At 34.6% G+C, this 21,209-nt stretch overlaps 1 protein-coding gene across 2 annotated transcripts in view; it reads left to right on the forward strand.

The window, feature by feature from the left end:
• The window catches only part of ACSS3 (acyl-CoA synthetase short chain family member 3), a 177,376-nt gene that overhangs the window by 136,612 nt on the left and 19,555 nt on the right, over positions 1-21,209 (forward strand). For both annotated transcript variants that reach the window (XM_025402039.1, XM_025402038.1), the window contains 4 exons: positions 1,550-1,645; positions 4,684-4,747; positions 17,216-17,297; positions 19,507-19,629. In XM_025402039.1, coding sequence (XP_025257824.1) covers positions 1,550-1,645; positions 4,684-4,747; positions 17,216-17,297; positions 19,507-19,629 — 365 coding nt within the window. The remainder of the gene's footprint in view (positions 1-1,549; positions 1,646-4,683; positions 4,748-17,215; positions 17,298-19,506; positions 19,630-21,209) is intronic.

Here is a 21,209-nt window from a genome sequence, read left to right on the forward strand (position 1 = left end):
TCTGAAAACACAGAGGGGGAAATGCTGTTAACATTTCTGACCGTGCGGATTTCCTCCCTTGCTTTGATTATGTTGTAGGGAAAATCAGCAGGAGTATTACATGGCTATGGATTGCCATTTCATAAAATACCTTCGCCCCACTTTTTTTTTTTTTTTTTTGGTCATGCTTGGAAAATACTTTAGAACTCTTTGTTAAACATGAGAAATGTCTGCTATGGTTACTTGCCGATGATCCTCAGCAGTGACCATATGGCTTCGCATCTTTAGCATAGACTGTGACTTAGGAACTGTGTTTTGATGTTCAAGAGTTCATCTTCTGTTATTGATGCCAGCTGAGCCACCGTCCATAAAATGTGAATAATAAAATGAACTACTCTGAAAGCTAAAGAACAGTAATAAATTCTTCCCATCATTCTCAAGTGATATAAATATGTGATAAATTATGGTAGAGCCCATGGTAGAAGGAACACATTCTGAGTACTTCAGAAGATGGATGTCTTTAATTTTTTGGATTACTTTAGATATGATGGGTTTGGCAGTTAATTCCTTGGGTATGTGTATGTGTAGGTTATGTGTGTAATACTAAGCCAGTAATTCCCAAACTTTTCACTATCCAAATACTATCTTCCTGCCCTTTTGTACATATATATTTCATTTTCAAAAGATTGTGTTAACTCCAAACTTGATTTTATCAATATTAATAAGTGCATCCCTCCATTAAAAATAACCACTTTCAGAACTTATAGTTATCAGGTAATAGCTAATATTCTGGCTGTTACAACTTGAAACACAGAAAACAAATTTCGCGTTTTTGTCAATCATTGCAGACTAATTGTGAGAAAGTTCGTGGTTTTGATGAAATAGTCAGCAGAGTATAATTATCTTCCTCCTTGTGTTTTGGGGCCTCTAACATCCAGGAACAGCAGACTGAACAACTTGATAAAGTATTGCCAAATTCAGCTTTAGATGCAGGTTCTCTAGGCAAGTGTAATTCTTAGGAAATTAGAGCATGATGTTATCCATATATTAAAAGTAATGGCAGAAACCACAATTACTTTTGCATCAACCTAATGATTTCAAAAATCTTTGGGTTACTTATTCTAGAGAATGAGCTAGAAATAACAAAACTATTTTGACACAGTCGTAATTAACAATGATAAAATAACTTTAGGTGAGTCAAGAGAAAGCATCTTTTCTAGTGATCATTTAGCTTTTAATGTGTGTTGTAGAACCGTCGCAGTCACATCATTTTCCATTCTTCACGCCTGCTGATCCACAATTGCAAACACTAGAGCAGCCTTTCTTTTCTTTAGAAGAAACACTACTATATAAATTATTCTAATTATGAATTCATAAGTTTTAATACTGTGGATATATTATAAGTTCCTAGATAGTTTTAAATTTTTTAATAATACATTTGCACTATTCATCTATTCCTAACGCAACTATATTATATGCCAAACTAGGATGGGGTAGAGTGGCATGTACTCAAGAAACATTATGATTCTGAGTTAAAACATGAAGTGATAAATAACATTTCTTTCTCCAGAGACTGGATCTCCAATTACAGCGTCATGTGTTGGATTAGGCAATTCTAAAACACCTCCACCAGGGCAAGCAGGAAAAAGCGTTCCAGGATACAATGGTAAGGAGTGACCCTGATAATATGTAATGTTAATAAATGTGGCATTTTCTTGCATCTGGTATGTATTATATTGCATGAAACAAACTAGATGCTTAATTAGAATTCAGTTGAATGAATGTCTTGTATTAAAAAAGAATGCCTGAATTTTTGCTATGGAAAGTAGGTTGTGGATTTCCAGGATATGTTCTAAATGACTGTCGTAACCACAAAAATAATGTCATTTATAAGGTATGTTAGGAATATGGGTGTGAAATTACTATGAAGGAAACACCTCCTGGGGCCCAGTACTTTACAGACATCATTTCATTTCATGCTGAGGTATATTTAATTCAGAGCTATCATTACTATTTTAGAGATGAGTTAACCAACTAGTTAACAGACTAAGTAGTTTTCTTAACACCACTGGTTAGATCCTGGGGACAATGCAAACCATTATCCTCAGAATTTGCTTGCTTTCATTTCAAAAGCTGCAATTTCTTATTACATATTACACCTGCTGCCTTTTAATTTAGGAGTGAGGACAAAATTTTTAAACCTTGTTGTTTAAAAATAAAAACAGACCAGAAGTAGAGGTTCATGCCTGTAATCCCAGCATTTTGGAAGGCCAAGGCAGACGGATCACATGAGGTCAGGAGTTTGAGACCAGCCTGGCCAACATGGTGAAACCTTGTCTCTACTGAATATACAAAAATTAGCCAGGTGTGGTGGTGTGCGCTTGTAATCCCAGCTACTTGGGAGGCTGAGGCACGAGAATTGCTTGAACCCAGGAAGCAGAGGTTGCAGTGAGTTGAGATCATGCCACTGCACTCCAGCCTAGGCAACACAGCAAGATTCTGTATCAAAAGATAAATAAATAAATAATAAAAATAAAAATAAAGGGGGAGAATCCCAAAAGAACACATTTATTTGGTGCTGACTTTATGTGACTATAAGCTATAATATCCTGTCAATTTTTGTTTTTAAATTTACGGTAGTAATCATTATTCAGTAATTTCCCTTGGATGGCTCTCCCTAGGTGTATAAATTATACAAGTCATCTAACTTTTCAAACATTGTTTCCTTATTTCTAAATAAGAGTAATATTTTCATATGCTTTCCAGGGCTTCTGTTTTGTGATGTTATGCAACAAAGCATTAACACAGCGCCTACCAGTAGAAAGACAGAATACGTCTTAGCTAGTAGTGCTACTAATATTTCAGGAAAGTCGGAGGACTGACTTGAGTTAGACTACCACATTCATTTTACAGACAAGGAAAATGAGGCACAGAGGTTTTGTAAGTTGCTTAAGGTCACACAGTTTGGCTTAATAGAACTATGAAGAAAACCCAGCTTTGGGAGACAAAATATGATTCCTGACATATATTTCTTATTTGTATGTAAACTACAAAATTCAGAGATTTGTCTTTTGCTTCTCTAACATAAAAATATTGGATTTTCCTTCTAGGACAATGACTAGTTACAAAAGCATGGATCATTTGGTTTAACCTAGCAGATACATTTATAAAAAGACACTTCAGATTTTATTATTATTATTATTATTATTCGGGGCAGAAATAGATATTCTGTGAAGTCAGTGACTTCTCCAGCCCTGGAATGGTGAACCCAGATTTAGTGAAATCCTCTGTTTGAACAGTCTGTCATCTCTTCTCCTTTTATCAGAAAAAAATACTTTTATGTTGAGACATTTTTAGGGGTTTCTGATGGTGGAAGATGTTAAACACATTTCTCTGTTAGTATTTCAGTACCATTTTTCTACCTAGTTGTAAGAAATAGTTACGCTTTTTTCCCTCATATAACTTCAATACAGAAGTTTCTCATTGTCTGAAGGCACTGGCTTGCAGACAGTATAGGTTAAACATTTATAACCAATGAACCAGTGGCTTTATGACTGATAAATTTTACGTTTTGTGATTGTTTAGAAATTAAAATCTTAATGTAAGATTAAATAGTATAGTAATAAAAATGGCAGGATCCTTTTAGGAAAGAAAAGAAAATCCTTTTTGTATAAAAACATTTAATTTAATGTGACACCTTTATTGAGTACCTTATGCAAGCTTGTCACTTTGTATACATTTTAAAAATACTTCTTGCATAAGCGCTATGACAAAGAAACTTCTCCCATTTCATAGACAGGGAAACTGAATGGGTAACAGAATGTGCCCAGGGGCATATAGTGATTTGGCCATTGTACTGGGATTTAGGGAAACAAAGATAAATTAGCCATGGCCTTCATGAACTCACAATCTAATGAGATACAGGTACTTCTCCTAACTGTCAATACAGAATTTTAAAACAAAGTGCTTCAGGAACACAAAGAAGGTAACGATTAATTTTTTTTTTTTTTTCTGAGAGCAACAATCTTCTCTTCTCATAGCTGCTTAAGGTAGAATTACCTGGATGAATGAGGCCACATACATAATCTATTAAAGCCTAGAAGATGATGACTTATCTTCATATTTAGTTTGCACCAAGGGTTACTGAATGTGGATACAAGCTTTAATCTCCTAAACTCTTTTAGGATTTTATCAGGACAGCACAGAAAGTACTGAGATAATATTTGGGAGGATTAAATTGACCTAATTTAAAGCTCCTAAGTGGATATTAAGCTTTAAATCAGAATAAAGGGTTTTTGGTGCTTGTAAGTCTTTTATTTTTGTTGCGTATAATAATTTTTGGTATGTTTGAAAACTTCATTTCCTTTACTTTTTAAAAAGCTGAACATATTTTTAATGGTTCTAATAGATTACAAGGATATATTTAGTGGACATAGACATAGAGGTGAAATTACCACATGTTTGAAATATGATGTCTTTATTTAAGGGATATTCTGAAGGAAAATGTTTGATGTTGTTAAGAATCAAATACATGTGCTCTTTTTTTTTCTAAGATATTTTAACTTATATATGTTCGTGGTCTCACAGGAATTAAAATATTACTTTCTTAAGCTAGAGTTTTGTGGGTTGAATATAAAAATATAGAAAAATGTTTAAGCTTTAAAGTTATGTTTTTTATTCAAATATTTATATTTTACTTTGTAGTTATGATTTTGGATGACAACATGCAAAAACTGAAGGCTCGGTGTTTAGGAAATATTGTGGTAAAGTAAGCAAAAATTTCAATACTACTATTTTAAAGGGCAAAAACTGGTGTATATATTAAGAAAAAATTGAGTCATTGCAGTGTTATTGCTACTGAGGCAGTTGTAGAAAGAACTTGTGTGTTGCCTAAGAACTGTGTCAGCTGTGTTGTAGTTTAAACATAGAAGCCCCATAAAATACAACCAATTTAAATGCAATTTTCAAAAACCACAAATTTTGTGTCTTTTTAAATAACTTTTTTTTTCATTTTACAGGTTATGTATAGATGATACAGTTAACTTACATACAAAAAATAAAAACATGTAAATAAAGTTTCTGTACTCTCACCTCTCAGCAATACATTATTAATTTTGTAATATATATGACTTTCTACATTATTTTTGGTATAGATTCAGGGGTACCTTTGCAGGTTTGTTTCATGGTATATTGCATAATCCTAGGGTTTGGGCTTCTAGTGAACCCATCACCCAAATAGTGAACATAGTACCCAATAGGTCGTTTTTCAACCCTTAACTCCATCCCTTACACATTTTGGAGTCCCCAGAGTTTCTTGTTTTCATCATTATGTCCATGTGTACCCATTACTTAGCTCTCACTTATGAAAGAGAACATGCAATATTTGATTTTCTGTTTCTGATTTGACTTTCCACTTTTTGACAAACATTTTACAATGGTGAATCAATTTATTTTTGTGTATTCCTGTTTTCCCTTACTGTTGTCTCATAGGCATGTTTAATTTTTACTCTGTTTTTAAAATTTTTATCCCTGGTATAGGCTTCTTAGCATTTTTTGAATTTTATGATTATAAATAATACTATATTAAACATTTTTGATCTTGTTTTTCTGCTTTTCTGATAATTACAATAGTATTGAAGAGATTGCTGAAAGTATAATTACTGCATCAAACAGTATCATCTTACAAAGTTCCAGACTTACCAAATATCCCATCTTCTTAACATTTTTTTAATCATTGTTCATTTGATAGGCAAAAGTGCTACCATTTAAAGTGAAAATATTTAAATTTACTTTAATTACATCAAGACAGGTACTTTAAAATTTGTGTGCTAGTGGAAGCAGAAATGGAAGTTGATTAAGTTAGGAGGTTCACAGTATGTGATATTTTAATAATTGAAAGAGAGGTTGCTTTAGTCCCTCTGATTAGCATGATATTGACATCTTTACTGATAGAGTTTAAGTAGTAGAATTCACCAGATTGAGCTACTATAAATACAGACCATCAGGTTTTAAAAATGATTTGCTTTCCTATTTATTTCTATTGGAAGTCAAAAGAACTCTTATTACTTGGCATTCTCAGATTGGTATAAGATTGCTTCCTATAAAGAAGATATTTTAAATTCAATGAAAATTATATGAAAAATGGTGGTTTAAAAAGAGGATGTTTCTTCAGGTAAAGATATTTTAACTGTGTAGAAAGCTAATAGAAAGCATACAAGTTATGATGTAATTCTTCTCATGCTCTTATCAGTAAACATGTAAGCACTATATTACTTTGTTAAAAGTTTCCATTTTAAAACAACATATCCAACAAAATGAAAAAATTAAATATTGAACATACCATTTGTATTCACAGTTCTCTGAGCCGGAATCTGTATTAACATACAGCTAATTCAAATTTGACCTGTTCAAAGGAAAAGCAGCAAGGGAAGAAGGGAAGGGCTGCTAAAGAAATTAATAATTTGAACATGTTTGTGGGTGGATGTTTAGCTTGCTTAGGGAATAAAATGTTTTTTGAAAGCTTTTCAAAGCACTTTAGCAGCATACATTTTTATATAACCTCCTAACTTTGTGAGTCATCTATTTCATAAAACAACCTTTTGCAAGATCTCAGAGGTGGCATTTGATGCCAGCACAGTTTTAAACTCCTCATGGGTTTTGTCACTCTAATTATGGGCTGCTTCACCCCACATCCATTCAGAGATCATAAAATATAGCAGTGTCCCACGTAAACTGTAATTTTTTTCTTATAGCCATTAGTGTTATTTCAAATACTTAAAACTAACAACTATTGCCTTAAAGCGTTCTATGGTTTAGATTGTCACCAATTCACAATTATATTTTTCCCTCTGTATTCCTAAAAGAATTTTATTGTACAGATCTGGGGTTCTGAGATTTCATTATAAATTAGTTGATGATGTAATATGTTATGACAAACAGTAGATTTGATTCCTGTCTTAGGTTAACAGTGAAACTAGATATTTGAATATATTATAAATCTTTTTGTATTAGAAAGGTAAGGTAGAAATAATCAGAAAACAAAGGTTACCATCAAGATTTATCTCTCTCCTGTTCTCTCTGTAACAAAACAGATTTTGAAACCTTTTTTCAGGAACTCATTTTAACTATGAGAGCAAGAATTTCCTTTTGAAACCCACATTGCCAGCAGCCATTTCACTCTAACTTATCAACCTGAAAAGGATTCACATATCCCAATGGCTGCCTGCAGTATGAGTAGGATGTTTTTATATTTAACATCTATAACATTTCACATTATAGATCTTAAGACTCATTGTGTAGGTTCATATTTAGAAATAGTAATATGTGGAAACAAACAAACAAGTAAACAAAAACCAAAAAACCTTTTGATCCACCTAGATTTTTCTACATTCTTTTTTATGACATTCTGAAAAGCACTGCTTTGTTCTCCTGGGGTCCCCTTGACTAGAAGTTGGCCATTTTAGCAACTCCTAAACTACTATAGGCCTTAGGATATAATAAAAAGGAATCCTGCAATTTTAGTGTTTTATTAGATTACTTACATTCATAGAATTTATCTTTCTAGTAGAAGAGAGAATTTCATGTCCACATGAACGTTAGAAAATTCTTTTGATTTGGAAGCCTACTCCAGGCAGTTAATTTAGTAAGAAAGTTATGGGATCTGAATTCCTATGAATACAAAATACTCATCAGTTTTAGACGGTGTTCATGTAATTGCATCCAGAGCTCCAAAGTGCAGAAATAAAACTATGAGTCAGTAATTTCCAGGCAACAGACAGTAGGGCATGCAAGAAAATTTTAACTGCAATTGCCTTTCTTCCTAGCACAGTGCTCATTGTTATTAAAGCCGTAGGTCTCTGGCTGTTTCTCTCTGATGGACAAACATTTTTCTCTGACCAGATCCATTGTTGCTATTGGAAGTGTGGCCTGTTCACCCTGTGCTGTATCCTGCAAGCCATAGTGGGGTGTGAGGGAGTTGTATGGAATTGTCCAGGTGGCTTTTACTTTAGTGCCTGCCAATTTCTCATTCTTCAGATATGGTTAACGACACCTATTCACATATTTACAGCTTCGTATGAATGATTCGGTCACTGTGTTGCCATCTTGGGAAAGAGTCAGGGAAGCTTTCTTTTCATGAGGGTATCCTTTGAGTATAACTAAGCATGTCACATAATTATAATCCTGTTCCTTTCTAAATCTCATATACCGTTGTGAGTATGATATTTTATTAGCCTTTTAACAACACTATGAGTTAGGCAATAGGCAAACATTATCCTCCTCATTCTAGACATGACAAAGTATGCAACATTAATAGTTTCACAGCTAGAACTCACATTATTGCCCAGTCTTTTGTCTGCACCGAGGGAAATAAATTATGGTCAATCTCTTCTGGGGAGATAAAAAGTAACTTCATATGAAAATCTCGAGAAAATTCTAAGGACCCCATAGGAAATACTGAGAGTGCAAAGTTGGGATTTAACCCAGATCTCTCTAGGGAACAGGCTTCAATTTATTTCTATTGCCATGGAAATTCCAGATGGAGCAGTGAAAAATAGACCATTTTTTATCTAGGATAGGAGGCATCTAGGAGTGTAATATTTCAGATTGGCCAGGAATGTGTTATCTTCTAGGGTGATGGACATCCTTTGTCCTGCCCTAGCTATTTAAGGATTTCTCAGAACTCTAATTCTTCCCTTTCCACGTGACTGTCACTGCTACTTCACTTATTCACCTTTCCCCTTCAGAATGGTCTTTTAGGAAAGAGAATTATCTAAGCGGACTCTCAATTCATAATTGGATGAGTTGTACCAAAACTCCCTCTTTCACTCTGCTTGGCAGAGTTGGGGAAGGTATCACGAGGTGGTGGCATTTGCTCTCACATTTGAGGGATGAGTATAGGTATCAACTAGTTCATTTCTTAGTATTTTTGCAGCTTTCCCTTCCTTCTGCCAATCCAACACATTTTTACATTCTTGTAACTGCAGAAAAAAAAATTCTTTTTCTATAACTTTAGAAAAAGAGCTCCAGTGCACCCCATTGTTCCAGAAGGAAGACCTTCACTTAATGTGTAATAATCCTTAACAATAAGAAGAAAGGTGTTCATTTGAAATACTGAAAAAAAAGAAAAATTCTGCTGTAGCTCATATGCACCTAATATCTATCTGGACCTCATTGCTTCTTTTCCCATGTTTTCTTTCATTGATCACATTTTCTTATCACATGTTTACACATATATATGTAAATACATATATGTATGTATGCACATGGAGCAGTCCCTATTATCCATAGTTTCACTTTGCACAGTTTCAGTTACCTGTGGTCGACCACAGTCCAAAGTTATTAAATGGAAGATTTCAGAAATAAATAATTCACATGTTTTAAATTGCACACCATTCTGAGTAGGTGATGAATTCTTTTATTGTCCTGCTTAGTCCTGCCAGGATGTGAATCAGTCCTTTGTCCAGTGCATCCATGTTGTCTACGCTACTGTCCTTTAGTCACTTAGTAGCCATCTTGGTTATCAGATTGGCTGTCTAGGTGTTACAGTGCTTGTGTGCAACCAACCTTTATTTTACTTAACAATGACCCTAAAGCACAATAGTAGTCATGTTGGCATATTGTTCTAAGTGTTCTATTTTGTTATTAGTTGTCGCTGTTCTTCTCTTACTATGCCTAATTTATTTTGTGTTTTTTAAAATTATTATTATACTTTAAGTTCTAGGGTACATGTGCATAACGTGCAGGTTTGTTACATATGTATACTTGTGCCATGTTGGTGTGCTGCACCCATCAACTCATCAGCACCCATCAACTCGTCATTTACATCAGGTATAACTCCCAATGCAATCCCTCCCCCCTCCCCCCTCCCCATGATAGGCCCCGGTGTGTGATGTTCCCCTTCCCAAGTCCAAGTGATCTCATTGTTCAGTTCCCACCTATGAGTGAGAACATACGGTGTTTGGTTTTCTGTTCTTGTGATAGTTTGCTGAGAATGATGGTTTCCATCTACATCCATGTCCCTACAAAGGACACAAACTCATCCTTTTTTATGACTGCATAGTATTCCATGGTGTATATGTGCCACATTTTCTTAATCCAGTCTGCCACTGATGGACATTTGGGTTGATTCCAAGTCTTTGCTATTGTGAATAGTGCTGCAATAAACATACGTGTGCATGTGTCTTTATAGCAGCATGATTTATAATCCTTTGGGTATATACCCAGTAATGGGATGGCTGTGCCTAATTTATAAATTAAACTTTATCATAGCTATGTATGTATAGGAAAAACCTTATTATATGTAGGGTTCAGTACTACCATGGTTTCAGGCACCCACTGAGAGTCTTGGACCATATTCCATGTAGATAAAGGGGAACTACTTTGTGTGTGTGTGTGTGTGTGTGTGTTTCTGTATGTGTGTGTCTATTGAAAACAAATGATTCCAATTCTGAATCCTTTTTTCTATTCCCCTTTTCTTTAGGAATATCGTATGTCTTCCTTTATGAGTCTTTCTTTAGAGATTTTTCTCAATATTCAAATTACCACATCTGATTTTTTAAGACACCACATTGTGTTAGTGAGGAACAGAAAGCATGTGCTTATCTTATCCTATCAATTACCAATTGCAATTTCATATCTTGCTTTTCAGTCTGATCCTCAGTCAGACTTGTGAATGATGAAGTAGTTTTCTGAGAGCATCTCAACTTAGGACAAACACACATGCTATTTCCAGCAGGTCCACACCTTGGATGGGGATAAAAACTTCTCTTCTAAGCACTCCTGGCAAGGCGGAGTTTAACCACCTTCTGTAAAGTTCACCTGACGAACACTTGAGTGGCTGCATTTGATGTCATTTCATTAACTTAATGGAGTAGACATCATTCACTATCCTCCCTATCTGTATTCTAAAAATACTAAATTTCTTGTTCTTGTAGTTCACAAAGTGCTAGGATCTCCATGTGTCTGTGATCATGGTTTATATCCTTGGGTCGTTAATGTGTAACACGGTACATGAGGAATACCAAACACCTAACAAATATTGACCAAAGGAAGAAAATGAATGTTTGTGTTAACGCATAAATAAATGAATAAATAAACAAGGCCATCGAGTAATTCCTCTGGTGTTTTCTTCGCTACTGTTCAAATCTCCATCTTTTCTCTCTCCACTGGCTACTTCCACTCAAATCTTTCTCATATTAAATAAACCTGCCTTTGTGCATTAAACCACTGACATATACGTCTCCTTCCAATCACCCACAAATTTTAAAAAGTATGGTCTAAACTTACCATGCCTACTTACTTCCTGTTTATTTCTTAATCACTCCAGCTGTTGCTTTCCCCACTCCACTGAAATGACAATTGTGAGAAAATGCACATCTTAATTACTAAGTTCCATGATCACTGTTGCATCTGCTTTCAAACAAAGTTTACACTTCATTTAACCTCGTTTCATACTCGGTCATTATTAAAACTGTATGCTAGTGGCTTCTTAGATACTACTTTCCCCTGGCTCTCATAATATCTCTGATTTTCTTTTCTTTTTTTTTCTCAGTGGAGTTTTCTTCTTTGATATTTCTTTAACACTGATATGTAGCCATAGAGCTACATTCTTCTTTTATACTCTCTCTGTGAATCATCTCATCAATTTCTAAGATTTCTGTAATTACCTAGCTACACATGGTGAGCATATCAATATGTCCACCCAGGCTCATCTCCCTTCTGATTTCAGACATACATTTATTGACATATTACTTGATAGCTCCATTTATGATGCCACACATTGGTAAAATTCAGTATCTAAACAAATTATCTGTCACCTCTCTACTTGTACAAATCCCAACATTACACCACTCCTGAAAATACTGCTTTTACTACATTGCGCTCTTTGTGTTGGCATCACTATTGATCTGGAATAGAAACTTTCTATTTCCATCTAGAATAGAAACTTTCTATAGAAACTTTAAGAGTCAACTTTGATTTTTCTCTTTTTTTCAACCCTCACATTTAATTTTCATCCTCTTACTGTGGCTTCTCGTTATCCAGTTCATCACACCTGCTTTAGCACTCTTCTTAGAACAAAGATCCAACTACATCTTTAGTTTTTAAAACACCTTTGGTAACTTGACTTTAACATGTCGTATTGTACTAGTCAGGGTTCTCTGAAGAAATAGAACCAATAGGATGTACACACCCCCCCCAACACACACACACACACATATATACGTAAACACATATATACACACACACACACATATGTATAGAGAGGGAGAAATATTTGTTTTAAGGAATTAGTTCATGCAGTTGTGAAGGCTAGCAAGTATAAAATTTGCAGGACAGGCCAGCAGGCTGAAGACCCAGGAAAAGTTGTAGTTTGAGTCTGAAGGCAGAATTCCCTCTTCCTCCTGGGAGGTCAGACTTTTTTTTTCTATGAAGGACTTCAACTGATTGGATGAGGACCATTCACATTATGGAGGATAATCTGATTTACTCTAAATCTACTGATTTAAATGTTAATTTCATCTAAAAAAAATACCTTCGCAGAAACACCTAGAATGCTTGATCAAATATCTGGGTACCCTGGCCAAGCTAAATTGATGCATAGAATTAACCATCACACCTATTCATAATGCCAAGGACTATTTATACACACACACACACACACATGCACATGCACTGTAAGTGTTGATTAGATTGAGCAGACCATTTATGCTTGTGCACTCATTATTCACTTCATTTTTTAAGCCCTTATTGCTATACCTTACATATTTTAAGAAATCAGTATCTATTTGCTGATTAACTGACTGAATGGAAAGAATGAATGAAACAAAGAAACACACGAAAGGGAAGGAAGGGTTTAGATATGTTGGTCACACAGCATGAAGTGTCTTTCCTTCTTATTCCTTTCTCAGCTTCCTGAACGTATTCTTCAAGATTGAAATCATAGATCACTTTCTGCATGTCACATTCTTTGAGCTCACTCCTCTCTCATGTTTTCTTTTGTACAAAATGTCTGCCACATATTGCATAAATTGAATTCTTTGTTAGATGCCTCTTCAGGATGATTTGAATGATACTATCACCTGCTTTTATCCTTTCACTATTCTGGGGCCTCATTCTCATTTTATCTCTTTTACTTCTTCCCCCACTTCTCACTCTTTTTCTTTTTCTCTTTGCTGCCATTTCCCAGCACCATGTGTCATATTTAATAGCAATCACCTCTGTAATCCAAGGGGAACCAGCTAGACATATGATGTCCCTCTATAAGGGTGGCTTTAATTCCAGAGAGAAAGTGAAGAGCTGAGATTTTCTGTTCTTAATAATTAAGATTAAAGATACTTTTCAATATGATTAGGATGACCTATTTTTACCGCTGAAGTACATTTTAGCTTAGGCTTTTCATTGAGCAGGGGTTTTAATATTTGGTGATTGATACCAACCTTCCAATAATTGGATGAAAGCCAAAGACATTCTCCTGGGAAACATACAGTCAAGTTTTACATTAAATTTCAGGGGGTTCAAAGAGTCCTCAGTGTTCATGCATCCCATAGTGTGTTATTCTTAATTCCCAGGGTCTACAGGTATATATAAAGTTATTCAGACCTTTCTTGTAAGAATGAGAGATGGTATGAAAATGTGTGTTGTCCTTGTTCTTCAGGAATTTTGTGCAGATATTTAAAGTTTTGTGCAATACTCTGGAAGCCTGAGTCCTTAAGGCTTATTTTTTTCTGGGAGATGGCTACCTATGCTTTCATCCTGTAGTCATCAATTAATTATAAGAATATACAAAGAACTCAAACAAATGTACAAGAAAAAAACAAACAACCCTATCAAAAAGTGGACAAAGGATATGAACAGACACTTCTCAAAAGAAGACATTTATGCAGCCAACAGACACATGAAAAAATGCTCATCATCACTGGCCATCAGAGAAATGCAAATCAAAACCACAATGAGATACCATCTCACACCAGTTAAATGGCGATCATTAAAGTCAGGAAACAAGAGGTGCTGGAGAGGATGTGGAGAAACAGTCCCACCAACTTTTACACTGTTGGTGGGACTGTAAACTAGTTGAACCATTGTGGAAGACAGTGTGGTGATTCCCCAAGGATCTAGAACCAGAAATACCATTTGACCCAGCCATCCCATCACTGGGGATATACCCAAGGATTATAAATCATGCTGCTATAAAGACACATACACATGTATGTTTATTGCGGCACTATTCACAATAGCAAAGACTTGAAACCAACCCAAATGTCCATCAATGACAGACTGGATTAAGAAAATGTGGCACATATACACCATGGAATCCCATGCATCCATAAGAAAGGATGAGTTCATGTCCTTTGTAGGGACATGGATGCAGCTGGAAACCATCATTCTCAGCAAACTATCACAAGAACTGAAAACCAAACACTGCATGTTCTCACTCATAGGTGGGAATTGAACAATGAGATCACTTGGACACAGGAAGGGGAACATCACACAAAGGGGCATGTTGTGGGGTGGGGAGAGGGGGGAAGGGATAGCATTAGGAGAAATACCTAATGTAAATGACGAGTTAATGGGTGCAGCACACCAACATGGCACATGTATACATATGTAACAAACCTGCACGTTGTGCGCATGTACCCTAGAACGTAAAGTATAATAAAAACATAAATAAAAAAAGAAAAAATAATAAGAATATCACTTTTTTAAAAAAAGAAAAAAGAATATACTCTATCTGTTACAAATTGCTAGCACTGTATTTTCTCTCACGAGGTAAGAGGAAATACAGGTTAGCAGGGCATCTTCTTTTAAAAATAGAAGTTGCAAACATAATTGGCTTCTGGAAAGTATGAGATTATCTCTTTCTCTCTAGTAATATTCTTTCTGTAAAATGCAATCCTCTTGGTCTTATCTGTACACTCTGGATTAGGTACATACTAGGCTACCAGGACACTCAGCTCTTGCAAAAAGCACTAAATACTAACTCATTTAGGTTATGACTGCGAACAGGTAGAAGTCTCTGCCGTGAGTAGATAGTGTGTGGATGCTGGTGGACCAAAATGTTTGATTTGGGGTAGATAAAATGGGAAAAAAAAAGCCTTTTTAATATGTATTTTTTGACATGCATAGCTCTCATCATGGGCAATATTACATGTTCAGAAATTTGGATCAGCAATCAGGTGGAACTAAGAAACAGCTGTTCCCATTGTACCTGGCATATACACTGTAATTTGCTTCAGACTCCACCACTCTCTATTGCCCTCAATCCATCATAAATGTCAGCTGCCATTGATTATCACAGATACTTCTTCTTTTTCTTTAGTACAGTAGAGCAATAATTTCCAATACCCATGTATACGTCAAAAATGGCACCATGAAATACAGAAAAACCCTGTATATCATTATATATTTCTTGGGAGCAACTGAAAATTGTCTCTTATTTAATATGCAAGCAGAATGCATCTTCATCAGGTTTATTATCATTTATTTTACATACAATTGCTTCACTCACTAATGTTATTTCTCTTTGCCCATATTGGCATGTGATTTGCCACTTTTTTTCCTAAGGTCCTCTTCACTTTTTCACCTTCAGCATCCTGAAAGTGCTGCTAAATTGATTTTTAGTATTTGTTATAGTCTTATTTTATTTCAGTGCTTAAAAATCAATGATTTTACACTTTTCTGTAAAATATTAACAATTAAAACAAACTAATGAAGTGCTGTTATCTATATGGTTATTTACAAGTATTTACATAATAAGCTCAGTTAAAAGAAACTGGAGGGATTATTGGCTGCAACCTATTGCCTTCATATGGATTTAGCAAACAGTAATAATCACAACAGCAATAGCAACAATACAACAGCATTTCTTTGGATTATTTTACAGATTACAAAATACCCTCATGTGCATTTTATGTAATTACATGAAGTCCAGAAATGCTGACATAGTATATTTCCTCTGTCTTAAAATAATTTTAAATAAAGAGCATCTAGCAAGGGAGAACTCCTCCCCTGAATCACTACTGGGAGGCTGGACATTATACAAATGGGCAGTGTCTACTGAGCTGCTCAAGGAGGCATAGGCAGCTGCCTCCGCTTGTAACAGCATTTTGTTCCTTACAGAATGTGAGAGTAAAATTCAGTGCCATGAAGTTCTAATGTTGAGGTGGGGTCATGTGACTACACTGCTTTCTTTTGTACTGTCAGACCCGAAAATCCTGCCTGTGGAGAATGTGTGATGTCGTCTTACATGGACACTAGCCATCTGTACTTCATTTTCAATTTTCTCAGCATCAGAACTATGAATTTACAACTCCATTTAGTGTTTTTTTTTTTTATTGTGTAAATATGGGAGGGTAGGTTTTGAAAGCCCCTACGTTTTACAGTATTGAAAATTCCAAACTAGAGTATCTAAAAGGTTTCTGTGTTCAGAAAGCAATTTGAGTGGTTGTCTTTGTTAGTAGGCACTTCCTACAAGGAAAAAATATGAGAATTTCATTTATTTATGTAAACATAGATAGATAAACAAGTAGACAGATAGAGGTTAAGCCCTTGCCATGCATATAACACCTGTTTGACACTATAAATGAAAGAAGTATAAGGAGGAAATTTGCTGAAAACAAAAGATACATAGTTCTGTGTATTTTCTATGCTGAAGCATTTGCATGCGTTTATAGAAGTGAGAAATCACATAGTTCTGGATGATCATGAAAAGAAAAAGGAGGAGGAAGCAGTAAGAGAGAATTCCCAGCGGAGGGAGGCATATTGATTATGAAGATAAGTGCATATTGATACACTGAGTGCTTAATCAGAATATTCTGTTACACAAAGAGACAGGCAAAGATGACAGTATGTTGATACTTCAAAAAATAAATTAATTTTTCAATGGTGAAAGAATAGTTTTCTAAGAAAGTAATTCAATGACACGTTTTTTGGTTCTTTTTTTGCAGATACTATGTTTTTCATTGAAACAATGATTATTGCTAATAGTTATTTGAATTCCACATATTTGTGCCTTTTGTGCACTTTCCAGAGACTAAAGTCATTCTTCAACAATTCTGCTGTACAATGGTCAGCTACATAAACCTCAGTTAGACATGAGCTATCCAGCAGATTTAGGGGTTAGATTTCAATGTGGGATTTGAATTGTAATTATCCATCACACTAGAAAAATAATAGTTCTAATCAACCTGTCTTTATTATCACTTTCATCATAATTTTAACTGCTCTGTTTTTATATAAGGTTGCCATTGCCACCTGGGGCTTTTTCAGGACTCTGGAAGAATCAGGAAGCATTCAAGCATTTATACTTTGAAAAATTTCCTGTAAGAACTTTAATATGCTTTTTTTATCTTCTTATGTACTTTTCTATAATTCTTGCCTATTAAATTGAGAAACTTGCTCCTAGAATCGTAGATCAAAAAGAAACTTTTAAAGGTTATCTGGACCAGTTTCCAGCTCCCAGGGATAAGAATGCCCGACTCATAATTATCTAAATAAGTCAATTTTATACTTATTGTCAGTCTCTAAACATAGATATTTCTTGATTTTTCTTAGCAGCTTTTCCTAGAATTTAATAGTCCTCAGTGTCAGGACATCAGGACATTATTTGTTACATAAAAATGTCGTTTGGACTTTCTATATTGTTTCCTCTACTTGCTTCCTCTGTATCAACAGACAGAGAGTAACAAATCAGAATTATATAATGTCATTAAGACCCTTTAACCTCTTATTGGTTATATGAGCAAATTCCATTCAGCTTGCCCAGAAGTTGTATTTTTCCATTTCTTTATTTTTGACACCATTTCTTGAATGTTCTCTGTGCGCTTTATTTTTAAATCTTATTTTAAAAATACAGATACAGGACAGAAACAGTGTACTCAAAGCCCAACACCCAGTGTCCTGGATAACAAAAAGTGCCTTCCTGTTTCACATTCTGTCATCATGTGAAACTTGTTACTCCATGCCGTGGTGATGTGTGTTATGTTTATAACAGCACTTCATTAATAAAACACATCAGGGTCTGCTCACATCATCTTTCGGTTGTCCCTCTACTTACACCCCCCACCCCCACCGCCTAACCCCGACAGGGACACCTGGTTCTCATTTTTCACCAAGTAAAATTCTGAATGAACAGAATTTCACTAAAATTTTGCCAAAGTATTTAGCATTTTATCTTTATTATTTGTTAGTGAAGGAAAGATAACCTAATCAACCAGACAAATGACAAGAATTAAAATAACTTTCTTTAGGAAGAAATTGCAGCATTGAATGACCTCAATAGCCAAGATTAAACATCCCCTGATAGAGTGTGGCAGGGAAGATTTGTCAGTGTAGTTGACTCCAGTAAGCCCAATCTATCTGCATGATGGGCCATAGTTAATCATCAGAGTGCAGGTGGTGAGATCGTTGATTATAGCCTGGCAATGGCAAATGATATGTGCATGTGGTATTGACATGATCACCTTTAACACTAAAAGCTCCCTCAAAGCCCCTGTTTATGGCTACACTATGTGAAGTGACTCTGTACTCTGTCTTTTTACCTCATCTCAAACCTATTCTTTGAGGAATTAATAACAGCACAGAAGGGTTGAGTAATTTCCCATGAGTTCACATAAGTGAGAAGTGATGGAACTGAGACGAACCAAAATAGTCAGGCTTGAGAGTTCATACTCTTAACTACTACTCTAGGTTGCCTCTCTAATATTAATAAAAGTATTAATTGCAGTAAAATTATTGAGAGCTCATGATATGCCAGAGTCTGTCCTCTTTCACTTATATACACTGTTTCATGTGTGCTTCACAGAAGCCTTAGAAGGCAGAGCTCATTTTCCCATTTAACAGATGAGAATACTGAGTCTCAGAAAGTCTAAGAAACACAATAGTGGCTTTCCAGGATTTGTACTAAAGTCCATGCTCATAAACATAGGTATCAAAATAACTCAGAAGCATAAGGAAAAATAATATTTATTTTTTCTACTTCTTATTCTTTATTATTATTATTCTACTGTCATTTCTAGACCAGCAACAATGTTTTACTTTGAGTGACTAAAAATTAAATTTCATACTTACTATTAAATTTCACTGAAGCTTGAGTCCAATCCTAACCTATGTTAATAAACTAGTGCTGTATTGGGAAATTATTCACTGGGAGCTTTAAAGCTTTTAAAAGTTAATACAATTAAAGAAGAAATGTATCAAAGAATTACTTTGCAATATCAAAGTATATTAGAATTAGTATTAAGCTATTACTTCTCCATTAAAAAAAGAAATCGGATTCATAAACTTTACAACTCTATATTCAAACACTTAAACATTTCTAAAAACACTTCTTATTCTTGGCTGTTAAAGGAGCAAAGAGATTCTAGCACAGTTTCCAGATAAAAAGTAGTGTAATTTCCTAGTCTAGTTATGAAAAATAGCAAAAGTTCACAGTAAATCCATTTCTATTACATTGTATATTTTACAAAGTTTAAAACTATTACATTACTTCATGGTACATGCTAATCAAATATTATTTTTTCTTGTTTTCAGGGATATTATGATACCATGGATGCTGGTTACATGGATGAAGAAGGCTATGTGTATGTTATGTCTCGAATGGACGATGTAATAAATGTTGCAGGTCACAGAATTTCTGCAGGTGCCATTGAAGAGGTAATGATGAATATTGGTATTCTATTCCAAGTAGTGTTTAGACACAGAGCTGCACTGAAGACAATATTGAGATTATTTCACTTGGAAAATTACCACACCCTTCATTTGCAGCAGAGGCTAGGTTACTCTTGTCTCTCTCTCACCTCACTTTCTCTCTTTTACATATTCCTATTCCCTACACTCCCACATCCCTGGGTGGTAGTGAAGAGTTTTAAACACTTACATATATTTTTTTCTTTATGGGAGAGCCTGTGTACATTTGTCTCTTAATACTTACTACTTGAATGTCTCTAGCTTCTTAATTTACTCATGTTTAATCATCAGGTTTGCATACGGTCTTTAAGTGGTGTGGGATTAAACATTTTATTGTACTCTTAAATCCTGAGAATTTTCTTCCAATGTAAGTCACGTAAAATCTCCAGAAGAGGTTTTTAAAAATGTTTTAAAAACTTACTCCTATGGAGTAAAATCTACATTATTGTTATACAATACTGTATTTATACTAATATAGTTTCTTGTAACCATCACCAGAGAAAGGATACAATTTCAACACTGTCAAAGAATTCTCTCACAATGTCACCTTCGTATTCAGACTCTCGTAACCCTTGTTTTTGTCTCCGTTCCTATGTTTTAACCTTCTCTCCAATTTTATATAAATAGATTATACAGTGTTGTAACCTTTGAGACTGGGTTATTTCATTTAGGAAAATATATTTTAGATCCTTCCAAGTTGTTGCATTTATTACGAATTTGCCTTTTTATGTTGTATAAAATTCCATCGTGTGGCTATACTAACAAGTTTATGTATCCATTCATCCATTAAAGGACAAATGGGTTATCTCTAGTTTGGAGCAGTTATAAATAGGGCTGTTATACACATTCAAATACAAGTGTTTGTGTAAAGAATGTTTTATTTCTCTATGATAAATACCTAAGTGAGTTTTCTGGGTTATATGTTAAATGTATGTTTAAGGTTGTGAGAAACCACCAAAGTGTTTTCCCGTGTTACTGTGCTATTTTACCTAGCCACCAGCAGTATTTAAGGGTTTATAATTTTCCCCGTTCTTTCTAGAACTTGGTAGTGTCATTACTCTTGATTAAACCATTCTACTAGGTGTGTAATAATATCTCATTGTGCATGTGATTTGCATTTCCGTAAAAACTAATGATATTGGGCATGTTTTCACAAGCTTATTTGCCATCCATATGTCTTTTTTGATGAGATAGTTGTTAAAATCTTCAGCCCATTTTCTTTTTTATTTGGATTGTTTCTTTTTTATTGTTTAGTTTTGTAAGTTCTCTATATATTCTATATCCAAGTCCTTTATCTGATGTGCAGTTTGCAAATTTTTTTTCTAGTTTCTGACTGATCTTTTTATTTTGTTAGAAGTGCCCATAACAGAGAAAAAAAATGGTTATCATTTTGATGAAGTCTAATTTATCATTTTTTCTTTTACAGATTATGATTTTGGTATTGTGTATGAAAACTCTTTCCTAACTCAGCATCACAAAGATTTTCTCTTGTTTTCCTCTAAGAGTTTTATAGTTTTATGTTTTACATTTAGTTTTATTGTTTTAAT

Source organism: Theropithecus gelada, chromosome 11 (genome assembly GCF_003255815.1).
Source record: "Theropithecus gelada isolate Dixy chromosome 11, Tgel_1.0, whole genome shotgun sequence".
Lineage (NCBI taxonomy): Eukaryota > Metazoa > Chordata > Mammalia > Primates > Cercopithecidae > Theropithecus > Theropithecus gelada.